At 53.4% G+C, this 13,713-nt stretch overlaps 1 protein-coding gene across 3 annotated transcripts in view; it reads right to left on the reverse strand.

The window, feature by feature from the left end:
* The window catches only part of SNX29 (sorting nexin 29), a 497,164-nt gene that overhangs the window by 44,455 nt on the left and 438,996 nt on the right, over positions 1–13,713 (reverse strand). For 2 of the 3 annotated variants that reach the window (XM_039233571.1, XM_039233573.1), the window contains one exon: positions 9,446–9,585. In XM_039233571.1, coding sequence (XP_039089502.1) covers positions 9,446–9,585 — 140 coding nt within the window. Of the gene's footprint in view, positions 1–5,271; positions 5,414–9,445; positions 9,586–13,713 lie in introns of those variants that run through there. The other variant, XM_039233572.1, reaches the window with a different exon arrangement.

Genomic DNA, 13,713 nt, shown 5'->3' on the forward strand with positions numbered 1-13,713 from the left:
TCTACTTCCTCGCGGGTCAGCAGGGCATGGAAACGCCAACTTCCAGGGGGAGATGCGAGCACCTACTGTCAGAAGAGCTCCTGGCCTCACACCTGGTTTCTTCTTGGCCCTGGGGCCCCAGAGGTTTGCAGCCGGTTCTATGAGAGTCTGCGACAGACCAGCTTCTTGAGCAGGATCGGAGTTCTCGGGGCCGGGACTACTGATGCCCGTGGGTCGGAAAACTGTTGCGAGGGGCTGTTCCCGTGCACCGCAGGACATTCACGAGCCTCCGGAGGCGGGACAGGCAGGCTGGGGCCGGCCGCCTCCCCTCTGCTGCCCCGGATGCCTCCTCCTCTGCAGCGCTTTCCCCGACGAGGGTGACAGGGATGCCACCACAGTTGTGCTGCGCCACCTGCTTTGTGGGGCCTCAGCCAACTTGGCAGTAGAGGCGGCGGCCAGCTTGCTATTCTGACTGCTCGGGAACGTGGCACTAATTTTGCAGCTCTCGCAGCAGAGGGAAGCTGCTTTGGGAGACACCCTGCCCTGGGGACCCTGACCCGGCTTTCTCCAGCCCTGGCCGGGCTTCCTTCCTCAGCCTGCACCTCCTCTCCCCTCCTTTTTTCTTTCCCCACCTCTGCGGCTACCGGTGCCAAGCCTGTATTAGGAGACTGCATCCCAAGCAAGGAGTATTTCTCAATTCCTGCAAGAGAGGACTCTGGGGTTCAAAAGAGCCAGGAAGCAGGGACCCTGGACATTCTTGGCAAATGCCCAAATCAGAACTTACTCTTCAAACATTCCCCACATTGTCCGCACCGTTTATTACTCTGGAGAGCTAAAAAGATTTACCACTGATATGAAAAACAAGAAGTGTGCTGGTATTTGCAAAGAACTGCAGCCCTGAGAGAGCCCCTGAACACTGGATGACACCAGCATGCACGACAGGGGACTGTTCCCATACCAGCGGGGCACACAGATCTCCCCCAAGGCGACAGCATCACATGGAATTGTGGGTCGAAATCACCAGTGTAAGGACTTAACTGCACTTCCAAAACTTATTTCTGGGAATACCATTCACATCAAGTATGCTATGTACATAAGGTGATTCGGATTTATTTTATTTGCAAGAATGACTCATTGTTTGCAACAGACAGAACCATGAACATGCGCTTCAGACGCGGTGGCAGCTGAAAGAGAGAGTGACCGATTAGATCGTGACCGTTTCTCTCCTGAGTTCCTGCCCTGGTTCTGGGAAAGGTCACCTTTAACCACACCCGTGTGTCGTGTCTTCCTGCTTTGCCTTCTGCCTCCCCAGTGTGGATTCCTTCAAGCCATGAATGTTGATTGCTGCCCTTTAATTTCCGTATGAGAAATGCAATACTTTCCCCCAATTTCTTGATAGGTTTTTCTTGAGACATGAAGAGGTCCATTTCCTGAGAAACACCAGGAAGGCATTTCCGGCTGATGCAAAGCTCAGAACATGCAATTCTCGGAGACACCCATCCCTCTTTACCTGCTTCCCAATTCACGTTTAGGACCCTGGAGGCCACTTTCTAAACCCAGTGCCTTGTTTTCACCTTGTCTGCTCCCAAACCAGCTTCTCGTCTGTCCCCTTGACCACATTTGCCCAGACATTTAGCCTCAAACACTTGGCCCCATCCGGTTCAGGGCCACCGTTTCTCTGGGTTACCGTGAAAGCACCCGCCAACCCCCACCACTCCCCTCTCCCCCAGCTGCCAGTGTGCTCCTCCTAAAACACAGCCCTGAGCCCAAAGGCATGCACGGGCAACCCTTCCAGACACCAGAACAGAACTCCCTCAAGAACTGCACACAAAGTTCCCATGTCCCCCTTTGATGCCCATCAAAATTCTGCATATCAAATTGGCCTAAGAGGGGAGGGTTTAGTGATCTCTGTTAAAATTTTTAAGTGCACCTTCCCTCTGAGCCAGACTCGCTTCTAAAGACCCCAGACCTATCTGCCAAAAGGCGGATCTACTGCACCATTCCTGCCAACACTGTTTGAGGGAGAAAAATCTGGAAATTTCTTAAATGCTCCAGTAGAACAATGGAATCGAGGAACGAGCTGGCTTTGTTACAGTAAAAAGGCCAACTACAGACATGCTGTAGAATCTGGCTTTGACTTACATAAGCATCAACAATTGCTACAATATTACATAACCCCCCCGCCCCTCCCGTGATTGCAGGGGGCAGGGCACAACGCTCAGCGAGTGATGTTTACTTCTTAATCTCCTCTCGTTCTGTTTTTTTTTTTTTTTTTTCTAATACCATAGGTTTATCACTTCCTCCAAAACGTCTGTTCCCCAGACTCTTCTTCCCCCGTGCTTCCTTTCTGCTGGTAAAAATAGTGGCACACATACGTGCTTACTACGTGTGAAGGGCTGTTCAACGAGCTTGACATACAAGCGCTCATGGAACCCGCATGGCCTCCTACGAGGTGGATGCTACAAAAACCTCCATTGTTCAGACGAACACACTGAGGCCTGGGAGAGCTTCAGCGATGTGCTTAAGACCACGTGGCCCGTCCACGTCAGAGCTGGGATACGAGCCAGGCGGTGTGACACGTAACAAGGCACTCTGAAACTCCTGCTGAATGAATGGGAGACACGTGGCCTTATCCCATCATGCCCCATGCATGTGTTGGCCCCGGATGCCAGGTCCATGTCTCAGGCATCAGTTTAATACCTCTGCCAACAGAGGCCTGTACACAGTGGGCGCTCAGTCATGTCTGTTGACCTGAATACCGAGACCGTCTCCAGTGAGCAGATGTGGGGCATCTCTGCCTCCGCCTGGCCTGGAAGGATGCGGGGTGCGTCGTCAAGGTCTCTCACACCCGACCCGTACAGCCGGTCCTCAGACAACGGGGTCCAGGCACTGCTCACCTGCCCTTCTCACCGCCTCGGCCAAGAGGCCACCTCCTCCTGCGCAGACCCGACAAAAGTCTTCCCACCTGCCCCTGTCCAGTCTCATTCTCTATCCCATAGCCAGAGTCCAGTTCTGACCAGACCGACCAGGTCATTATCACAGCCTCGCTCCACACCCTTCAGGGGCTTCTCAACTCACTAAGCATTAAACCCAAAGTCATCGTTATGGATTTCAAGGCCCCATATCTGACACAGTGAACTTGCTCCTGCCCCAGGGCCTCTGCACTCACTGTTGCCTCTCACTGCACATCCTTTTCCCAGAAATTTATGAGATCTTTGTTGACCATCTGATGGAAAACACCACTGTGTGACTCTCTAGCCTGACTCTGCATGAAGTTTCTTCAAAGACCTTATTATTTGGCAGTGTACGTGTTTGTCTATTTTTCCACTCCCCTACTCCACAAAAGCAGAGCGTTTTTTATTTATTTATTTTTTTTAATCTTCTGTTTTGCTCTCTGCTATAAACCCAGTGCTGAGTACTCAGTAGGTGCTCCACAAACAGCGACTGGATGGAAAAGACGTTTGCTGAACGCAGGCTCCTTGGAGGGGGCCTTTCCGTGTGTCCGCTCAGCAGGGTTTCTGTCCTGAACGTGCGCCAGAGGCCCCCACGTTTTCCGGCACTGTGCCACCCCTTCCTTCTCCTTCTTGTCCCTCCTCTGGGGACCTGACCTCTCCCTACTCCCCAAACAGGAAGAGACGGCAGAGGCACACCCTGATTACTGAGTGGCAGGAAGCCTGGGGACCCAAGGCTATCTGAATACGTGAGAAGGGCTGAGAAGAGCGGCTGGCTGTTGTCCTTGTCACTTGCAAACAGAGGGACTCGCTCCCGTGTCCTGGGGCTGGAGCCCTCAGACCTAGAGGACAATCAGAAACAGCCTGGTGGGGGCGCCCGGGGGCCTTCGCTGGCTGAGCATCTGACCCTTGATTTCTGCTCAAATCATGATCTCAAGTTTGTAGGACTGAGCCCTGCGTTGGGAGTCTCTCTCTTCCCACCCTTTTCCTCCCTCCCCTTCAAAATAAACGTTAAGGGGGGAAGGGGAGGAGGGGGAGGGGGAGGAGGAGGAGAAGAAATAGGCGGGCTTGGCTGGAGGTGATTTGGTGGCATTTTATACTCAGTCTCTCCAGGCAGCAGGGCAGTGGGCCCCCCGGGGAGGAGCCTCCGGCAGCGAGCTTCCAAGGAATGGGGGGCGCTTCCCTGTGGGGAGAACCCTGCCCCAGAGCTCGTTCTGCCCTTTCCCCAGGGCAGGCCCCGAGTCACAGTCTAGAGGGGGCGATCCCCGGTAGGGGAAGGGGGAAAAATTCAGAATGACCTTGGGCAAATCATTTACCTTTTCTGGGCCTCCCATTTTTCACTTACAGGGATGGATAGATAGAGGGTTGGATGAAGAGACGTACAGAAACGTCCGGGGGTGTTTATAGGGATTCTCGCCTGCTCCTCACGAGCTCTCACGAGCAGCCATCTCAGGGGAGCCACAGTGCTGGGCTCTCATGTGCGCTCACTCAACACCCCAGCAGATGGGTGGTCCTGGTGCTGTTCCTCCCGTTTCGCACTTTATGACCCAAGACGCACAGAGGCCAAAGCCTTGCCCGAGGTCACCCTCCTCCTCAGTGGTGGAGCTGGGGACCCTCAGAGACTCCAAACTCCCCACCCTTTCTGTTTGGCCAACAGGGGCCTCAAACTCCTCTGCCTTTGAGGGCCTGGCAGCTGATGTAAATCAACGCGGCAGGACGGGGTGGTCGGAAAGGGGCCGGTTTGGGGCACAGCTGTCCCATCAAAAGTCCCTCACCCTCGTATTTTAAACACTGTCCACACCTAGCCCTTCTCCCACGTCAGGCCACATATTTGAGATTTCTCACAGCGGGTGTGCACTCCTCCGTGGCCCCTGGACCATGAGGAGGACCTGGAGCCTGGAAGGTTCAGCCTAGTCCAGGGAAGCAGTGCGAGTTACAAGGCCCTAGGAAGGAGCTGAGTAATTTCCATCAGCTGGAACTTGCAGAGCAAAAGGTCTCAGCATGGCCCTCAGGCGATTCCTCTGTGGCACATGGCCTGGGGCACCTCAGCCCCGGGCACTGCTCACTGGGAGAAATGGCAGTTCCTATTCCAGCAGAAAATACATCCCCCAAGCGTTAGACCTAAGTGCGGCAGCAGATGGGGGTGGTGAGGGGAGTGCTTTCTGCTGAAAATTCAGTCGAGAATTTGTGCCGTGGCCTACATTACTCCAGCCGCCGCCCCCGTAACTTTTTCCCTCCCCTTCACGAACAGCAGACCGTGATGTACGTCCCAAGGATGAATTACTCTGCAGAAAACATTTTAATAATGCGCTAAATGACAGCACAACAGATCACGCGAGCCTTCATCGATCTGCGGTCCAGTTGCACAGAAGAATTCTTGCAATCCAAGCCTCCCTCGTTAACGCACTTGCAGAAGAGCACCTGACGTCCCCGCAGAGCCTGCTAACACCTGCCACGCGGCACGTCTTGGTGCCCACCGTTCCCTGCAACACCGGGAGGGTACAAACAACACGGGGCTGGAGGGGGCACCTGCTCTCCATCCTGGGCTGGGGGGGGCAGACTCCGGTCCCCATCTGACATGTGGAAAAAGAAACAGTCTGCTTCCTCCCGCCCTGCCCTCTGATTCAGCCAGCTATTGGCGGTGGCGAGGATGGCGGCGGGAGGCAGGCAGATGTGGAGAACAGATTCAACCGGCCGATTCAACCCCCACATCTGAGCAGAAGGCAGATTACTTGGAAGTCAGGAAGTCCCTTGCAGAACACAGCAAGATACAGACACCCGAGAGAGAAAAAAACAGAGTGGAAAAGTGCGTGTAAAAGCGGGTCCCGTTGGATACTGGACTCCAGGGCGCACAAGCCTAAAGGTGTTAAGGAAGATTTATGAAGAGTAGCGAGCAAATTCTACCCACCAGGTTTGAGTCCCCTGCCCTCCGCCTCTCCCCCACCCCAAATTGGAGTGGGACCACCTTGAGGAAGCTCGGCAGTGAGCAACTCAGAACGTGCACGGGAGCCGGGTGCGAGCTGAACGCGTCGTGGGTATGGCAGGGTCTGGTCCCATCTGGCCCATGTGAGTAAGAGGCAGGACTGCAAACTTCAAGCGCCTGCCGGGGGCCTGGCAGGTAAGGCAAGCGAGCGTAGGAGGAAGGCTGTGGACGCTAACAGGAAGGGCGGGCAGGCTCGGCTCAGGGTCAGGAGACCACAGGGAGGGGGTCTTGGCGAGGGCAGGCAGCACTGCTCCTCTACCTCCAAGCGTGGCTGGGGGTCCCAGGGGCGTACGCGTCTGCCCTGCCGCAGGGACAAAATCCCACCCGCTGACTGCGTGGCTCACTCAAGCAGCAGACACTGACTTCTCACAGTTCTGGAGGCTAAGGGCCAAAGGGCTGGCAGATTTGGTTCCGGGCAAAGGCTCTCTTCCTGGCTTGTCGATGGCTGCCTTTCACAGTGTCCTCACACAGCAGAGCGAGCGGGCGAACTCCAGGCCTCTTCCTCTTCTCATAAGGGCAACAGTCCCATCATGTCGTCCTTATAACTTCCCGTCAACCTCATGACCTCCCCAAAGCCCCACTTCCAGACACTGTCACGTTAGGGTTAGGGCTTCCGCACACAAACGTTCAGTTCAGGAGAGGACCGATTCTCATTTTTCCAGAGAAGCCTGATGCCTTATTTGACAGGGCTGTTTTGAGGTTGGCAACACTTCAGTTAAAATAAACAAATAACACAACTCCGCTGGACTGGTCAAATAAAACAGACCGGGGGTGGGGGGTGGGGTGGGGGGTGGGCGTGGCAGGCTCAATCCACAGGCTGCAGATTTGCCCCAAAACATGGGATAGGGCACCAAACACCCGGGGCTCCCCATGGGTTGGCTGGGTAACCACGAGGTCAGCAGGTAACCTCTCTGGGCCTCTCTCTCCTCAACAGTTCTGACTGGAACCTTGGGAAATTGCCATTTTATTGGCAGGTTGATAGGGTTCCACCCAATAGGTTCTCAGGGAAGACTGGGAAGATGAGGTCAAGTTGGGGAACTCCTGAGCAAGGGCCTACAGTCAGTGTTCAGCAAATGCCAGGGGACCAGAGGCACCGTCCTTAGTACAAGTCTACTTTTGTTCGGTAACTAAAAGGGGCTTTTAGAATCCTGAGTCAGCATTTGAAAGAACACAGGAAATCTGTCAAGATTTATAAGAATAATAATACTTTATAGGGTTTATTTCCTTAACTGAGACAGATTTTTTTTTAAATCAGAACTTTCTTAGGGTGAGATTTGAGCTGAACGCCAGGCACATGGTTTTCGGCAGGCACGTACGCACAGGAGGTCACTGCGCGGAGGCTTACCAGAGTGGACGAATCTTCCAGCTCCCCGAAATGAACCAGTCTGCAGGCTCCAACCCAGAATCCCTACCTCACTCACAGAAGACAGAGATGGGCTGGGCGGCATCATCTGGACCCAGGGGAAAGCCAAAGGGAGAAAGTGGTATACTTTCAACCGAGGTCTAGGCTAGTGTTTGCTTCCAAGTCTGTTGTCAATATTGTGTCACCCGCCACAATCTCATATTGAAATTCTTTGTATTTTTCTAAGCCCAGGACGCTGAACCTTATTCTCTCTGTGCTAATTAGGCACAAAAGGTTTCTCCCTCAGCTCTGATGAACGGCAGCCACACGGCTGAGCTCGCCCAGCACACGGAGCTGCTCAGGAAACATATACTTTCCACAATCCCGCAGGCGGATGTTTGGTAAACAGCCGATCAGAGATGCCGGGTGGCCCGCGGCAGGCAGAAAGGACGCCAGCTTGCGAGCGAGCAGTCTCTTCTCCCCAGACTGGGGCAGGCTGCCTGGGTTGGCATTAGGGTCTTGGGACCGACTCTCTACCTCAATTTTCACCAGGGAACTTAGTCCAAACTCACAGGACTTAGAGACAGGTTAATTTCTAACACATATCACAGACCAGGGGGCTGCCTGGAAAAGAATGAGACCTCCCCTCACGAACAATTTTGGCACTTTCAGAACAGCAAGGCTAAGCCCCAGCATCACCAGGGAATGAACGTAAAATGTGGTTTTCCGCTGGGTACGGTCGGAAAGAAAGTTGTCTTGTGGGGCAGCAGGTGGCTCCATTGGCTGAGTGTCCGACTTTGGCTCAGGTAATGATCTCGTGGTTTGGGAGTTGGAGCCCCACATCTCAGGCTCTCTGCTGTCAGTGTGGAGCCTGCTTTGGATCCTCGGTTCCCCTCTCTCTTCCCCTCCTCCCCACCTGCACTCTCTCTCAAAAATATACACTTGAAAAAAATAAAAGGTAGAATACAAATTTTGTCTTCTTACAAAAGCCCTGAAAAACTTAGGGTGACGTGAGCAAGCTGCAAACAAGCAAGAGAGGCAGCCTGGCCAGTGTTGGTCTGTTTGGCAGTTCAAGCTGCAAATGCTGGGAAGCGGGACCCAAGGCACCCCACCCCCGCCCAGACACAAGCAGACTAAGCCCGTCTGAGGTTAGAGCGTCACGGTCAATGAGGACAGACCCCCAGACCCTCAGCATATTGCTCTTGGGAGCTACGCTGAAAAGAAACTCCTATTTTACCCCAGCATGTCACACAGCCCCAACCAGAGCTTCTCAACAGGTCCCAATCCCGTTTTTGGGGATCCACAGGTTTGCCACACGGGTTTTACGTCTTGAGTTTCCATATGATGCTAACATTCTAGAAATGATATAATTACGTTCTATAGCATCTGAAGGCTCTATAAAAAAACAGCTACTGCTCCATCATCTCCAGCCCAATTCTAAGGTATAGCAAACAGCAATCAAGAAGTGACACCGAGCAACGGCCACTTGCCCCAAGGTGCTGCACAGACATGTAACCCAGCAATGTGACCAGAGAACAGTACGGGGCATGGAGACAGTACCAGACACATGGGCGCAGCACGTGGCAAAGGCAGGCATGTGCCCCATACCAATGGGAGCAAAGCTTCAGTTTTAGAATAATATCAACATCCGTTGTGGAAACAATTTTAAACTGTAACAATTTGGTAAACGCCTGACACATCAACAAATGTCTTTCAATTCGTGTTCACTTTTATGAGATAGAAGAATGAGAAATTTATACCTGATTTTAAGTTAGTTCACACTTAAAACCTATTTTCATATTGCTATTACTTAGGTCAGTAGCAGTGGGACTCTGAGAATTTTCCCTTGTGTCCACTACTCACTGAAGCAACAGTGACAGGCTAATTTGGTTCCAGAACATTCTGTGAGCCCCAGAGAAAACCACTCTCTCCTTTGATCGAAAGGCGCAAAGTATAAAGCCACACAGGCCTGCATTTATTTGCAAACCTCAGCTCAACAGCGTTCATCAGCTGACCCGCTGTCCGGAAGCCCTTTCAGGAGTGGGCGGTGCCACGAGCCGAGAGTGGGCAGCGCCTCCACTCATGGCTCCTCCAGGAACACCTGGGCACTTTGCTAGCCACCTCGGAGGAGGGGCAGGGGGAGAGGGAAGAGGAGGTGTGGGGCAGAGCACCCAGGGGAACGGTACTTACACAAAGAAGGGCATCAGCTGCACCAGGGTCTCCTTCTTGGGGCTGGTGGCGAACTCAGGGGCCACCTGGATGACTTTGTTCATGACGCTGCGCAGGTAGCTCTGGAGCTGCTTCCTCCGCTCTTCCACAAACTTGGCATCCTGAGAAAACAGACACATGGGGCTGCTCAGGGGTGTGCACTCCTTCCCCTTCCAAAAACCACCCACAGAAGATACAGCAGCCCTCCGGGCACCTGGGTGGCTCAGTCGGTTAAGCGTCCGACTTTGGCTCAGGGCATGATCTCACGGTTCGTGGGTTCAAGCTCTGTGTCGGGCTCTGTGCTGACAGCTAGCTCAGAGCCTGGAGGATGCTTCGGATTCTGTGTCTCCCTCTCTCTCTGACCCTCCCCTGCTCATGCTGTCTCTATCTCTCTCTCAAAAATAAATAAAAACATTTGAAAAATGAAAAATGAGATACAGCGATCCAGCACCACCAACCAGACAGCTGAAGTCTACTTGAGTGATGGTGGCCTTCACATGGTGTGTGATCCATGTGCGATCACGTTGAATCAACAGGGAAGCCGCTCATGATATTATTTCTAAGAGGGGGACAGCAGGCCATGAGACCACCTGCAGTGTGTTCCCATGAATGAATCAAGTCTTAGCAAACGTGCCTGTTATTTACAGAGGTGCCAAGAATGTGCCAAGAACGGATGTGGGTCCAGGGGACCGAACAATGAACACAAACGGTCACTGCTGTTGCTGGTGAAGGTCACAGGCCAGTGTAGGACACACATATAAGTCCAGACACCACACAGGTCCAAGCTGCTTTCTGAGACAGCATTTGATTTATCATCATAGGAATTTTCTGAAATATGAATCAGTCACCACTGTTAAAGAAAGATTTTATTCATGGAGCACTTGGGTGGCTCAGCAGGTTAGCATGAGATTCTTGATTTCAGCTCAGGTCATGATCTCGTGGTTTGTGAGATCAAGCCCCACGTCAGGTTCTGTGCTGACACATGCCTGCTTGGGATTCTCTCTCTCTGCCCCACCCCTGATGGCAGGTGCACATTCTCCTCTCTCAAATAAGCACACACACACAAAAAGATTGTATTGATAAATTTCGTCTTCCTTTGAAAAACCAGGATACAGGGCAGCACAGGGCCATGCCAGGCCAAGGCTGTGCAGCACGGCTCGGGAGGCAGGCGCAGGGCCCCAGGTCCGCGTGGTCTCCACCCCCTCGGTGCTCTGGGGCTCTGTCCTCTGACCCTCCACCCTCCTGTCTGCTTGGCCCTTGGTGGCAGGGCTGGCTGCCCAGACCTGCCTGCCAAAAACCAGAACTAGAACTGTGTGATGATCTGCCGTCCCAGGGCTGAAATCCTTAACAATACTGAAACAAGGGGCCCCAGAGACTCTGTGGCCTGTCCTGCTCATAGGTATCTGCAGTGGGGGGCCCTGGCCAATCACAAAGAAGCCCTGGCCAGTGTGGGGGACAGGAGGCTCTTTCTCTGTGAAAGTGATGTTCTTTCTAGACTAAAGAAGCACGTGAGGTAAGTAAGAGAAGGGTAGAGAGGGCAGGGGGAGAAGTGAGGTCATCCATCCTCACAAGAACATGAGAAGAGATGTGACTAATCACACATGACTAATGAGGAAGTGGCGGCCTAGAGAGGGTGCAGGTGGATGGCGCACAAGGTCCCATGGATGGAGCAGGGCACCCATGCCCGCCCCCTGCCCTGTGGCAACATAGAGCTCACCTCAAAGAGGGGCTCAGCCAACAGTCTGCTGAATGAGGCCATGCTCAGAGGCACCCGATCCCAGTATGTGCCCAGATCTCGAAAGAAGGGTCCCCACAAGGCCCTGCCAAGGACCGGGGCACAGCAGGGAGACTCTTTTAGTGCTGCCCGATTTAGCAAATGAAAACACAGGATGCCAGGTGATGTCTGAGTTTCAGATAAACAATGCATAATTTTTCAGTATTCATAACTCAATGTTCAATAATTCATGATTCAATAATTCTTCAGCATTCAACTATGTGCCACACAATAAAACCTTCCCGTGCACTATCTGGGACACACTTGAACTAAGAAATGATTTACTGTTTATCTGAAATTCCCATCCCACCGGGCATCCTGTATTCCATCTGGCAGCCCTCCCGGGGCACCAGGTGGGAGGAAGGGTCCCTGAGCTGCTGCTGCCGGCAAGCCCCCGGGTCCCTGCCAGGTCACAGCAAGGCGATCTTGCCCAGGGCCGCCCCTGTGAGCTGCCTCAGCACAACCCGCCTCCAGAGGGGGAGAGCATCGAAGGGTGCCAAGGCCGCCCCAAGTCCAGGGCCCGCGTGGCCCAGCGGGAGGTGCGCGGGGCCGGGAGAGCGGCAGCTGGTCCCCGGGCGCGAGCTGCAGCCACTTGTGCTGTGTTCCTGGTCCGACGGCCACGTGCTGCTCAATGGCTTCTGAGTTTCAACCCATCTCTAGGCAGTTAGACGCTCCTCCTGGGGAAGGGGGTTCACGTGGCGCAGAATGGAGCTCATTAAGCCTGAGGTCTAAGTGGCACGAGGAGCTCACAGGCCCGCCTGAGGCTGTAGAAGGACCACGGAGAGCCTATCAGCCCCAGAGGTCTCCCCGTTTTTGCAGCAGGGATACTCACTACCCTCTAAAGCAACAAGGGGAGATGGAAGAAGGCTCCCCACTCTGCCTGTGGGGCTGCGCTGGGCAACAGGACCCTAGGGAGGCCAGGATGCTCAAAATGAAGGTGGGAGGAAGCTACCCAGGGATCAAAAATGCCCTTTTTCCCTGGTATCAGGGCCTCTTCTCACCACGGTCCCAGGGCCAGCAGTGAGGAAAGATGATCACCTTTCCCTAATCCTTCCAAGTACTCATTGCTCCAGAGCGCCGGTCCCTGAAGCGCCAGCCGGCCCCTGAGAAAACCCCACACGGAAGCAACCTGAACTTGGCATGTGGGCAAGTGCATGCCCAAGGGCTTGGAATCGGGAGACAGATGAGCAGGGTGGCAGGTCTACAAGCCGAGCACAGTTAGAGCCACCCCCAATCCAGAAGACGTTCTTCAATTTACAGAAAGAAAACCTATGGGTCCTCCAAACCGCGGGCTCCCCTAAGACAGAATTCAGTTCACAGAAATTCCACGTAGGGGTCAGTTCGAGCTCAAGCCACATACAGTGCCCGGCTGCCAACCTCTGCCAGGGACATTGCTCCCCTCGCTCATGACTTGGGAGAGCTCAGTGGGGCACGGAAGCCAGCAGAACAATTCATGGGAAACTGCTGTTTCCCAGGAATGTCCTTTCATTTTTACTTTTTTTTTTTTTAAATTCTGGAAATCCCATAAAGCAGAGCAAATGGCACCACAAATCCCCATGACCCTTCATCTAATAACGTCTTGGACCTTTTCCGTGTTTGCCTCACTGCTGCTAGCTTTTGGCGAAGGTATTTTACAGTAAATTATAGTCACCATGACATTTCACCACTAGGTGCCTTGGTGCGATTTCCTACCCCCAATACCATTAACACCTCTAACAAAACGAATGGTTTGTTAGTGTTATTTCATACGTAGTCTGGGTTTAAATGTTTGAGGTTTCAAGTATGCTTATTGCTTCCAGAATTAATTTAACTTCAGGTTAGTTACCACACAGTGTAGTCCTGGTTTCAGGAGTAGAACACAGTGATTCTTCCGTATGACGCCTGGTGCCCACCCCTAAAAGTTGCAGACTCTTTTGCAAAAGCGGTTATGGGCCACCCCAGGAGGCGGCCGTCGACTCCTCAGTAGGTTGGATGCAACACTTCTCTGAACACATGCTTGGGGGTCATCTGGGTTCTGACCTACTGGTGAAGGTGGTCGTACAATTTACACAAGCTTCTAATGGCTTCTATGGTCTAAGAACATTAACAGCAGGGTACTTCTGCCTAAAATCCAGACTCCTGCCCTCCCTGGCTGGAAGCACAGACCCACCGCCTCTGCCAGCCTGCTCCCCCTGGGCCCCTGGCCTCCATGGGCCCCAAGAAAACAATCCAAGAGACCGTACAGCAGGATGACCACACCAGATGACAGTCCCTCAGGCAGGAACGGCGACCCACATTGCCATCTACTGTCAGGTGGCTAAACCAGTGGGAGCCTCAGGCTTTGCATCCATAAAATGGGGGCGAGGTGGGCCCACCTCATTCAGGACAGCCTAATCGACATCGTCTGCAGGCTGTAACAGATGACGATCTTCCAGGAGCTTCTGTGTGGATGGGGTGATGACAGGCAGGTGGTGAATGTCCGGACAGGGCGCAAGCA

This window comes from Hyaena hyaena, unplaced genomic scaffold, assembly GCF_003009895.1.
Source record: "Hyaena hyaena isolate Hyena2069 unplaced genomic scaffold, ASM300989v1 scaffold_76, whole genome shotgun sequence".
Lineage (NCBI taxonomy): Eukaryota > Metazoa > Chordata > Mammalia > Carnivora > Hyaenidae > Hyaena > Hyaena hyaena.